The sequence below is a fragment of the Daphnia pulicaria genome, chromosome 6 (assembly GCF_021234035.1).
Source record: "Daphnia pulicaria isolate SC F1-1A chromosome 6, SC_F0-13Bv2, whole genome shotgun sequence".
NCBI lineage: Eukaryota > Metazoa > Arthropoda > Branchiopoda > Diplostraca > Daphniidae > Daphnia > Daphnia pulicaria.
The window spans coordinates 19,640,523-19,652,783 of NC_060918.1; the positions used below are offsets into that span (position 1 = coordinate 19,640,523).

The 12,261-nt window shown below is 42.0% G+C and overlaps 2 protein-coding genes across 2 annotated transcripts; both read right to left on the bottom strand.

Annotated features, from left to right (window-relative positions):
* Positions 1-324: 324 nt before the first annotated feature.
* On the bottom strand, positions 325-1,318 carry LOC124342176 (5'-3' exoribonuclease 2-like). Its single transcript, XM_046795140.1, has 4 exons — positions 1,135-1,318; positions 749-1,062; positions 566-684; positions 325-514 (listed from the first exon to the last, which is right to left on the bottom strand). Exons 1-4 carry the CDS (start codon positions 1,316-1,318, stop codon positions 325-327), a joined length of 807 nt encoding a protein of 268 aa, XP_046651096.1.
* Positions 1,319-1,696: 378 nt separating this feature from the next.
* On the bottom strand, positions 1,697-2,649 carry LOC124344387 (dual specificity protein phosphatase 19-like). Its single transcript, XM_046797928.1, has one exon. It carries the CDS (start codon positions 2,441-2,443, stop codon positions 1,838-1,840), a length of 606 nt encoding a protein of 201 aa, XP_046653884.1. The 5' UTR covers positions 2,444-2,649; the 3' UTR covers positions 1,697-1,837.
* Between the last annotated feature and the right edge of the window lie 9,612 nt (positions 2,650-12,261).

A 12,261-nucleotide genomic window follows, 5' to 3' on the forward strand; every position in this document is an offset into this window, starting at 1 on the left:
ATAAAACATTGAATATAAGCAACCACTAGCGATATTCAACAAAACCATTAGCTAATTGTATGGGAAAAACACTACGTAATCATATATCGGTAATAGTAATTCGATTTAAATCAGTAGTTACTAATATCCGCATGCCGTTTAGATTTTCTTGGATTTATAAATTAATTTTTCCAAATTTTGTAAAATAACATTAAGTTTTTGGAATTGGAAAAAGTGATTGTTATAAAATCCCTTTCACTTGCTGGCCTTGAAAGAACGTGAATCCCGTTTCCCTGAGTTTTTCTTTGTCTTTTCCCGATATAAAAGCCCGACGCCTGCAGAATGTTACATAGATTGTTCTCTTTTGAGTATGCTAGCTCGACAGTGAGGTCTGAGAACGTTATTGGCGGGAGTGAGTTGTTGTCGACGGTTATTTGCGCAGCGTAAATCAAAGCTAACAACGACATTTCGACCGGACAAATCCACTTTTTCCTCTTTCGTCTTTTGACTGTTGGCTCGACTGCTGTTCACGTTACTTATAAGAATTCAAACCACAACCATATTATTAGAAATTTTAGTTCTATACCTGATACTGAGTTCATCCATTTGACGTTTTTGAAATATTTCGTCTTCGTCATATCCAAATTGTGATAGAATAATCTGCAATCTATCCAAGTTGACGAACCCACTGTCTGTCAACCATCCCTGCAATTAAAATCAATGAGGATAAAACCAAATAAAATAATAATATTGCATTATTAAAAATAACCTTAGTCTTGTAGACACATTCTTTGTAGAGATTTACGAGTCTGTCAATAGCACCTTCTCGAATTTCTAATGATGCAAGATGAGGTAGGTAGTCGTTGCGGATGAATAAACACATGAAGATCCAATCATCTATGGCACGTTCAAAGTCATACACAATCGACATACTTGGCATCCGCAGCTCCCTTTCAAGACACTCTCTAAGCACGTTGAGGCGAATGAATATGTAGTTCTGCTTGGCTGCTACATTGTGACCGATTTCGTCGTTCTCTCCACACTTTGGGTGCTCCACTCCTTGACAGTCATTCTGCTCGTGACCTTGATGAATCATCAAATAGAAAATAGTGTTATTCACCTGATGTCTGACAGGAAAAAAACAAACAAGCTTACCTATCTGGTTACAAATTTCACATGGTATAAGTTTGTTTGGTCTGAATTCTTGACGCATACCAGTGAAATTCAGCTCATGGGTAGCTAACCCAAGCATGATCAAATCTGCGTCAGCACCGCACAAGATATGGCTGGTGTTGGGATCGTGGCTGGGTTGTGCTCGTTGCCGGCGAATGTAGTCCATGATTTTTTGTTTCCCTTCTCCAGGAACGTTGGCAGATAAAAGATGATGATTTAAAGATGATGACTTGAGCATCTTTTGTTTAAATTTTTTTTTGCTCAATTTGGAGTCGGTTAGTATTAAAATGGAGACGACAGACAAAGAAGATCGCAAATCCATGATGATCTCCTGGGCCTTGCAGGTTAATTGTTGTTTTTAAAAACAAAACCTAATAAAGTTTCTGAGTTTCTATTATTTTCAAAACGAAGATTTAGCAACGTGGATTATGTCTTCACTACGACAAGTCATTGTTTGATAAGGTCGTGGAATCTCTGTGAATTACCTTTCATGAAATGAATACCCTCAATATGTATTGATAAAAAAATGAATAATTTTTTAATTATCACTTTCACGAATATTTCCGATTGTCCGAGTGTAAATTATTTCCTTAATGTTCACATACTTGTGGATCCTAACTACCCGAATTTTAGGAAATTGTAGACAATTGGCATGTGGCAATTCGTGTATTAAGAAGGTTTCACTCTAACTGTTAGGTTTTGAATCATTGTTCAAAATACTAGACTCGTACATCTTCAACTGTTTTACAAATCCCGCATTAGGTTGAGCTCTTGGTCTGGCAGCTTTGACTTGACTTATAGCCTCAAAGAGACTCTTTTGTCGACGACACATTAGGAAGGCAACCACGATTGAAACGGAACGAGAAATACCAGCATTACAATGGACAAGCACACGGCCGTTTTTAAGCGCTTCATCTATAAACTCAAAACACTTTGCAAAATGACAACTTAGCGGTTCTTCGGGCAAGTCCAAAATGTGAACATCGAGATAGTGAAGGTCAATCAATTTCTGAGATGGAACTTCGGCAACGTTCAGTACGTGGGTGATCCCATACTGTTTAATCAATCCTGCATCATTGGCAACATCTTGAGAAGCGACAAAAAGGCCTTCCTTCACTTGCCTAACCTGTAGATCTGGTGTGTTATCGATGACAAAACCGTAAGATTGTTCACTCTCCACTGCAACTCCGTCGCCTTCATGAAATACTCGTCCACTCGGTAAAGTCACTCGCGTAGTCACTCGGCGCAAATTTTCTCCCTTAGTTTTCAATAATTCGTTGAGGCTGCTCATCTTGAGGAATCTTATAGCCAACGTCTAGAAGATACAATCCGTACGGCGGAGCTGTCATAGCTTTCGGATTCCACTGTCCTGGATGATCAAATAACTGACGGGCTTCGTCAAGGTTCATATGACCATTAGCTACAGCCACTACCAGAGCCACCATCCGACGCACTTGTCTGTACATGAACGACCGAGATTTGATGTGGAAATCATAAAAATCAATACCCGAATACAAATTATCGTATAAAGGATCAAACAAAGGTCTTCCAGGTTTGATATGGAAAGCATCTATTGTTCGAACAGTAGGGTACCCCGGTGGTCTCCCGCTGATGCCGTGACAGAATGACGCGAAATCTTTAGTTCCTTCAAATAGTTTGCAGACTTCAATACTTTTGTCCAAACAAAAAGGTTTCTCTATGAAGTAGCACTTTCTCCATTCAATGACAGGATGACACTTAACATTCAGTGGGGTTATACCAATCCTGTAAAGGTAGTGTCTTGAATAACTTGAATATCTTGCATGAAAAGTTGATGGCACAGCTTCCACATTATTCACTGTAAGATTGATGTCAGATTTTTGACAGAACACATGCAAAGTTTTCTGGAGCTGAACTGGTGGGATGCAACTACCATTCTTCAGAAGCTTCAAGTCAACATGAGCTAAATTGCAAAATGAATGCACTCCTTGATCTGTACTGTTCAATACGGGAAATTAATTTTCATATTACTATAAACAAAGATTACAGGATATTTTTACCGGCTTGAGAACTGGACACCAGGTTCAAAGGAGGTAGCTGACTTTTTGTGGTGAAGAAATCTTAAAATTCCTTTTTCCAAAATTGTCTGAATTGAAGCTCGGTATGGAATTTCATCGTTGTATATTTCTCCAGGCTGTCTTTGTAACCCCCTGAGAAAAGTAAGATTCGTTATTTTTTTACATATGGTCACATATCCTTTTATGTACCGAAAGCGCGTTCCCGAATACGAGAATTTAATGAGATAACACTGCATTAGAAATTTCGCTTTGTAAACTTTGCAAAAATAAAAAATAGACGGAATCACATTACATTGTGATTTGTGATAATTTCTTTAGCCTCAACGGTGACATCATCGACGGAAAGAGACAGGGCTGGAAACTGCTCGAGGTCCTTTTTCCAATTGAGTTCTACGAGCTCACACCCCGGCTCCACCCTGGGCTTTGAAAAAAGAAAAGCCTAAATCCAAGTGGGATATCACCAAAGCGGAAAAGTTTGTGAGAGAGGCCTTGGCACTCTTGACTACCGAACAGAGAGCTAAGTTCGACTAGGACGAAGCGCTCATTCGGAGGGACAAAGAGACGCAGAACGCTCTACGACAGGAGGTTCGCGCAGCCAAAAAGAGGAAGCGGGACGCGGTGGAAGAGGCTAAGATACGCCTGGTAGAGAAGGAATCGAAAGACAAGCGAGAGGCGAACGAGCGTTCTAAACGTCGTAGGGTTATCCCTACAGCTGGTCAGGGTAACTCGGTAGCCCCAGTAACGGTTCCGTTTGTTACGCCAATCGGAGACCCGGTCCTACCAGGAGACTCCTTCCACAACCTGTGGACGGCCATCACCACAGGAACATTCCCTATCCCGGGTACGGCAAGCGACCCGGTAACCTCTGACATTCTGGCAGTGCTGGCTAAGCACCAGAATCAGGCACAGACTCCGCAGCCATCGGCCTCGAAGAGCCAGGCAAAGGTAGCAAAAACACCTAGAAGGCAACCGGCAGCTGGAAGGAGAAAGGCGGAAGCTTCGAAAGAAGTTCAGGCCCAGATCCTCAACCCTCCGGTTCTTCTAAGTGCAATTAGCCCCAAACCAACGAAAGGCAAGGCGATAGCTTGGCCGAAGCCCGTGGTGAAAGACGCGCCCGCCGCCAAGAGTACGCCCGCCAAAGAGTTGAAGCTAATCCTCAAAAGGTTCGACGACGAGAATCTCGGCGTTACGCTGGTGATACTCCCTAAGGCCCGGCGAAAGTCAGCTATCAACCCTCCCTCAAAGGAGTTGGTAGAAGCGGCAGGAAAACAGGCGGCGAGACGCAATAGTCTCAGATCTGCCAAAGATCCTGAGCCAGGCAAAGGGAACACACCGGGAACTGAGCCTGTTAACTTGAAAGGCAAATCGAAGGGGCTGTTCGATACGGACAGCGCTGAAGAGGAGCTATTCAAAGAGACGCCGATCCACACTAAGGCCCCGAATCAGGCCCCAACTCCAGCGGAGGAGCAAACCGCAGTTGCAACGACCTGTTCGGTTGCAAATTAACAAAATTAATTTTCACCTGTAGATTGTCACCGCTGTTGGTGCTTTGCTCACCCGAGTCGGCATCGCCCACACTGGCTACACCACGCCTGCTGTCGTCGTCGGCCATGTTTTGCGGTTGGATTGTTAGTTTTTATTGAAAGCTCCACCCAAATACTAAGAATTGAGCACTAAATACAGTGAAAATTTTACTACAGACATAACTAATATAAATTTAAAGTATTACGCCTTACCGTAAAATGTGAGAGAGTAAAGATTGCAAAAGAAATTCGCCAGAGAGTAGGCTAGAACATGTGATTGTAAAACACATTGCCAGATAGACGTTACATACAACCACTTGCTTGAAACATAAAATTCAATGTGTGAGTACTAATTAACTAATTGTAAAAAAGGTTTAATTTTCAAATCTATAATTTAAGAAATTTTTGAAGAACAGAAAAAACAACTATACAACATTTTTTGGTTGTATTTGGTTTTGGTTGTGTTGAGGATTTGGCAACGCTTCCATGTTTGGAAAAGAGAAATCGGCCATTTTTTCTTGATGACAGCAAACAGTTATTCAGCACACAAAACGAGTGACGCGATTCAAGAACAGCCCACCGAGAAAGAAATCATAAATTTCGAACAAGTAAGTTTTTTTAAAATTATTCCTTTTTGCCTTGTTTTTTTTGTGTCTTTATTCTGTTTTTTCCAAGTTAAGTAAGCGTTTTAATGTTTACTTCTTTTGACGTTTTCAGATATTGAAAATGATGGCATCTAACATTTTGATCAACGTGACCTATACTGACGTCTCAGTTCGTGGTCATCTAGAGTCATGTCTGTATTTCTGGGGATCTACAAAAGATCGCAATTCGAATTTGGAAATGGATTTGCGTCTGGAAGAACTCAAGTCACAATTAGAAAAACAAGACCCACCAATGAATCCTCTGATATGATATGATAACCTTTCGGACCAAAAGTTCCGAACAGACCGAGCTGCCCGGTCCGATCTCTCGAAGATCCCGCCGGTTAGTGGACTCATCTTCCGAATCAGAGCCTGAACTCATAGTCACGGTGGAGGAGGAAGAAGAAGAAGCCCTAAAGAACGCTGCCCTGAGTTCGATCAAACAGGACAAAGCGGTCGATACGCTCGAAGAGGCGGCGAAGAAGCTCGACTTAGCTTCAGAGCCCATGACCCATTGAGTCGTGTTACTGTAACAACTCCTGTGTTTGCCGATAATAATACACTTGTATAAAATTTGAACTCTGTCTGTCTTTTCATTATACGATTAAATGATGCACTCTGACAAAAAACGATCAAAACGGAAGGGGAGTAAGGATGATACCCCTAACCGGCTAGCGCTTCCGAATGCCAGAAAAAATCTGTTAGGCACGGGGCGGTTAGAAGCAGAGTGTGAAGAGGCCTTAGAACGACTAATAGCGGAAAGCGAGCACGATACTGGAGGAAATCCAGACGAGCACCAAGAAAGAATCCCGACGGTACGCTCAACCTACCAAGGAGTAGGCCGTCGAGCAGGGCCTCAGACCGAAACCCGAGTGGCTCTCCACCGGTCATAAACTTAGAGGGGAACACGATCGAACCCCAGTCACCTAAAATTGGATTCACGGTAGACGAAATACAAAGACAGGCAGGTGCCCAGCCTTCACCTGAAATACCGGCTCCGAATTTAGAAGGGTTTGGGGTTACCCCTGAACGGAAAACTCTATCCGAATGGATCAGAGAAGAATTCACGAGAATTCACTGCAGCCCGGACCTGATGAAGACAGCCCAGACCGACCGGAAGATATACTGATCCGGCTATCCCGCCAGATATAAACCACCGCTCCCCCCCCCTGTCTCGGTCTCTGCTACCCGCTCTCCCTCTCGACATTGACTCTCTTGTACTCCCGTACTTGACCAGCAATACATCTAGTTCGTAACCCCAAGTTGCCTCATCTTTATTCCCCTGTAAAGCAGAGCTTTAAATGGTAATTAAATCATTCAAGATTACGGCTGGAAATGCTGGTAGGAAGCAGTAAAATTGAGAAACACCTATTGGTTTCTTAAATCTCCCTTGCCCCAGTCGAATATGAAGAAACTTTCTCTGTGGAACAATGATGAATTTCAAACCGTGGAAAGAAAGAACCTGCGACCTACATCGGCGGAGCCAAGGTCAGTTCTAGTTCTAGAAAAAAGAGAGGAAAGTTAGAAAAGGGGTTGAGCGAGGGTAGCAAATGAGGGGGGCAGCATTGCAACATATGAAGAAATTGAGCGCGAAATGGATATTTCTAACAAGGGTGAAGGGTGTTCCTCCGCTGTCTGGCATCGCAGCGAAAGTAGTTCGAAGGCATCGTCTGCTCTAGTTTCTCGCGTATAGACCACTTTCGACTTGCTTCGTATCCGCCATAGCCAAAAGTCGTGCGGCTAGTCGACTAGTGCGCACCGTGGAGGGGGATAGCCGAAACATGCTGCAGACTTGGCTAGATTGAGCCTATGTCCTAGGCAGTTGTTTGCTTGTTTAGCTATCATACCAAAAAATTACCGGCGCAGCTTCGCAATAAGCAGCGCAACTATGTTGGTTTTTTCTGCTGATTTAACTAGATTCTCGTTGATTCTCACCGCCATTGTTTCGTCCAAGTTAAAATCTATCTTTGCTCCTTAGACAAGAGGCCTAAAAGAAGGCGAAAGGACTATTGTTCTTTAAGGACTGAGTGGGAGACAGAAATGGAATGGGATCTCATGTGAACTTAATTTGGCCGACCTTGCCCAAATTGGCCGGCACTCGCGTTTCCCGAGGATAATGATGGACACTGATAAGCTGGTGAAACGTTTGGACAATTTCTTGACGAATGCCCTTTCATGTTACAGGCATTAACGTAGAGGTGAACGAGTTGGATTGTCGCTTGGATAGAACTGAAATGAACCTTCTGGCTAGCAATATGGCTTTGAGAATTGCCCCCATGGTATTCATTTTGTAACATGGTCTATCTCAATATGTACAGTATCCTGCACGGAAACTGGGACAGCCGCTAGGGATTCTACGCAGGATACTCGTAAGAACCACCTAGCGGCTGTCCCAGTTTCCGTGCAGGATACTGTACTACTTAGTCCACAATCGCGGCTGCACTTTTTTATTCAGGCTGGTCTTGTTATGCCATCAAACGGCCAGAGGAATGAAACATAGCCCTACCTACCCCCCCCCCCCCCCTACCTGAAAATAAATCTGTATCGAATCATTAGTTTAGTGGTTAGCGAGCCGCCTAATCACTTGAAATGGTTGAAGAGACCTCGAATCAGACTAAGCTTCTATTTTATTTTGCCGATTCTAGCGGCTGCTGGCTTTTGAGCGGGGCATGCACTTCATAGGCAACGTTGCCAAGTGAGATTGTATTTTTTTCCGCGTTGATTTATATCAGTCTGGCAACACTGTATGGTAAGAGCCAATCAGAATGCTGGAAAAAGTGCTGCCGTGATTATGTACTACTTAGTACATATTGCCTCGAGACCAAACTGTCATTTTGGCCATTGGAGCCTCCAGTACTAGCTGGAGCTGAGCTGGTACTAGCTTGTCTGCGCTGAACTGGAACCAACTAATATGACAAACAGTTATTGGAAATGTTGTAGTTTTTCGGAAAAAACACCTTCTGGCCGTTAGAGTTTGTTTTTCCTAAAAAAAAGACATTACATACAACTTGTCATTAAAAAATATCTCATAATTAGTCATGTATGGGTTTTGTACATACAATTTCTCGACGGACGAACGGTTTGGGCAGTCGCGGATAGTGGCCTAGAACTTTGCACTTATTGCAAGGTGTCCTCTTCATTTTTTGATTTTTCGTCCTTTTGTTCCTCTTTTCTTCTTGCCAACTGCTGCAATTCTTCCGGCCAAATATGCAATATTTTCATCATTATCTGAATTTTCCACCCCAACTACATTTTCCGACCTATCTCCCCCCAACCAATGCAACCCCATGGTCATGACCCTGTCCAGTAACATTATCCTGAATTATCGAAATTAATCCCTCCTCAGAATCAGTGCAGCATGTGGCAATTTTGCCCGGAAGATCACTTATTTTACGCCGCAATTTTTCAATTCTGCTGGAATTGAAATGGAATTGGTTTTTCAAATAGTTTAAATTTTTAGAAAAAAAAAATTTTGGTGAGCTGCTGGAATTATTCCAGCGGCAAAGAGTTTCTTGGCAAATTCAAAGAAAGCCCAGTTCCGTGCATCACGTTTTTTTGTTTCAGTTTTGTCTACGCGAACCCTATCTATTCCATAGCGGGAATACTGCAGGCAGCAATTATATCTGCCCGTGGTTCCTGTTTGAGAGAAAACAAAATTTCCAGTGCCTAGATGCTGTTCCACTAGACAACGTGCGTTATGTAGAGTGTACTGCCCCCATCTCCCAGTATTTAAGCCCTCGACATATGTCTGGAAATTTGGGCCTCTACGTCCGTTTAGGGTCACCACTCCTAAATCAATCAGGTGATTCATGAAAATTGTCACAGCTTCTCTTTTGTTGTCATCAACGTAATTATCTACTGATAAATATCGGGCCACAAAGGGATCACCGGGAACGGTAACTGTAGTTAGATATCCATGTTCCGTTTCCACACTCAGTACTATGGCCGATGTCCCAACTTGTTGCGTCAGGAAGTTAAACAGGTCATATTGGAACATCATATGACATGCTAACCTAGGTCCACGTTGACCAACAGGCGGAGCAGCAGCGGCGGATGGAAGAGTCTGACCCCGTCCGGTATACTCGCCTCGAGTCTTTTCAAAGTTGTCATTCGGAATGTTTATAAAAGTTATCGAGATACCACCGTTAGTCAATGACACTTTTTTCAACTTGTTGGCTGCATCCATAGTTGATACCTGCAAATAGAGTTTAACATTTAGAACTATACTACAACAGGCGGAGCAGCAGCGGCGGATGGAAGAGGCTGATCCCGTCCCAACAAGCGGAGCAGCAGCGGCGGATGGAAGAGGCTGAACCCGTCCCAACAGGCGGAGCAGAAGCGGCGGATGGAAGAGGCTGACCCCGTCCCAACAAGCGGAGATAATGTACACAACAAACTCCAAACAAACTCAATGTACCTAGATAATGGGATCAACAGAGGAGTCGATATGCACTGCCTCCTCAACTGGAAGGCTAGTTGGCTTCACATTATTCTTCAAATTATCCGAATCTTCATTCCTATTAATAAAGAAAACATTTAATTTTTAAACACAATAACAAAACTGAATCCACCAAACATTAAACTAATGCAAAAGGTGGAATAAATTTAAAATCCATCAAAAATAAACATTGTTTGAAACAAGTAAACTTACCATATGGAAAATGCGTAAATGTGGTCTGACAAAACTCCCGTCAGACACAGAATGCCCACTAATAAAACAAACATGGACAAAAAATGTTATTTTACTCACACGTAATTAAATAAATAAAATGAGATGATGTGAGATATGACGGCGGCCATTAGAATCGCACTGTACTGTAGTGTTTTGGGAAATTGAGCAACATTGCCAAAGTGCAACACTGTTGCCATTAAATTTTTTTACAGATTTGTAAAAAAGTTACAAAACTGTTTGACATCTAGGGTTAAAAAATCCAATGAGTTTGTTTAAAAATCGCTTGATGACTTGATATTTGTTTATTTACCAATAAAATACAGTTTAACGACTTCAAGAACTTGACAGAAAAGCTTTGAAATAACGTAGAATCGAAATCATTTTTGGAGCCACATTCGAAAGCCATCGGCGGTTGTCGCGCGCATTCTTTTGGTAAAGCAAGGCAAAAAAGCAAAAGCAAAGGAGGTCATTACGACGTAACTGTTTTCGTAGTCAACAAAAAATACCGTAGCCCATTCTTCGTCAATTCATTAAACTTGTATATGACCTTTTATTGATTTTAATCACCAGCTCAACCGTAGCCGCAGCTGGAATGACCGCCTCAAGACGCTCAACCGTAGCCACCGCTGAAATGACCGCCACGGTCGTCACTTGACCACTGTTTGGCCCGTCGCCCGTCGCCCGGTGCTCGTCTCGCACCGGCGGACTAGAAGCAGCTGCTAATGAAGCGGCAGTTTTCTAATAATTTGACATGTTAATGAAATTTATATATAATGAACTATAAAAGATATTAACTTCTTACCATTCCAAGGATACACCTTCTTGATGGATCCACCTTAATTGAGCTTCCAGCAAAACTTCATCCGGTGGAAGAACTTCCACAACATCGTCATCGATGGTTTCAATATCGATGACGGTGTAGGTGTGCGGTTTTCCAGTCCGTTGGTGGGGACATCGGCATCAGTGAGCTGTTTTACTTGCAGGCCCGATAGCCTGAACCTATAAAAAATTATTTGATAAATAATTTTTTAATTGTTGGTAAAAATTAAACTTGAAATACCATTTTTGAAAGTCCTTAACCAAATCCTTGAAATACAAATTACTCGAAGGCTCCCAAGTATTTTCAGTGTAATCGTAGCCTATCCATTTGACAAGGTACACAGTCTTCCTTTTGTAAACGCTAAAAAAAATTGCAACGCACAACAACACAAAATAGTACCCTTTATGCAGGATTTGTTCGACCTCGAACACTTCATATCCTGGGTCGGATACAGATGCCATAGCTTAATTTCTGCTATCAAAAGTATTAATTAAGGCAAAAATCTTGTTGTGAGTGAGGACTTTCAACAACAACAACACGAAAAAGCATAACTACAAAATAGACGAATAAGTTTAACTTACATTGACAGCAGATCCGGATAGCAATTGTAAGCTATAATTACACTTTTTTCCTGAACTTGATGTTGTTTTTGGAAAACCAGACGACAAATTCGGACAGCATTTCGTGAAAAACAAAACAAACAGTGTTGCCACATTGCAGTTTTGTCACACGTCGATATCTGGTGGTACTCTTGGAATGCCGTTTAGACTAACCTTCTTCTTGTTTGTCTTGGGCTTCTTTGTCTTTGGCGTGGCTTCTAGTCGCCATTGAAACATTTGTGATTCAGGTGAAGAAAATTTGCATCACAAACACAGGATGTAAACGTCTCACTTACGGAAATAGGTTTGATGGTAAAGAAAGAATCACACTTATTTAGTAGAAGTCATTTTAAATTAATTTTGTGTCGTTGTTTTTCTACCATTTTGTACGATTTCAGGTGAACATATCCATCAATTTTTATCAAAAATCGAGAAGTATTACGCTCTTCATTGTTTGAAGAAACAAATAAAGTTTCCCTGCACTTTCCTGGTGTGCCAATTTTGGCAGTCTTCGACAAACTCTGGATGTGTACCAAACTTGGTAATAAATCGTCTGTATGCTTGTTTTTCTTTGGATGGAAATAATTACTAATTTGAATTTTAATGCTGTACATGGCTTAGGTTAGTTGCGTATCGATGAACACCCACCGGTTTGCAAATCAGCTGGCCAAACACTCTTTAGTACTATTGCATCCCATGGAGATCTTCTGCATCAAAACACTTGGCAGGCTGTCGTGTGGCAGGTAAAACAAATAAAAAGATGATTGTTATTATTTTTTTTAATTTGTTGTCAT

What these genes read in the sequence shown, in the direction of transcription:
- LOC124342176 (XM_046795140.1), bottom strand. Translation starts at nt 1,318, where the DNA reads ATGGACTACATTCGCCGGCAACGAGCACAACCCAGCCACGATCCCAAC. An exon ending in TGAAATTTGTAACCAGATAG is followed by an intron (nt 1,063 to 1,134) that starts GTAAGCTTGTTT and finishes TGATTCATCAAG; the next exon opens with GTCACGAGCAGAATGACTGT. An exon ending in ATGGATGAACTCAGTATCAG is followed by an intron (nt 515 to 565) that starts GTATAGAACTAA and finishes AATTCTTATAAG; the next exon opens with TAACGTGAACAGCAGTCGAG.
- LOC124344387 (XM_046797928.1), bottom strand. Translation starts at nt 2,443, where the DNA reads ATGAGCAGCCTCAACGAATTATTGAAAACTAAGGGAGAAAATTTGCGC.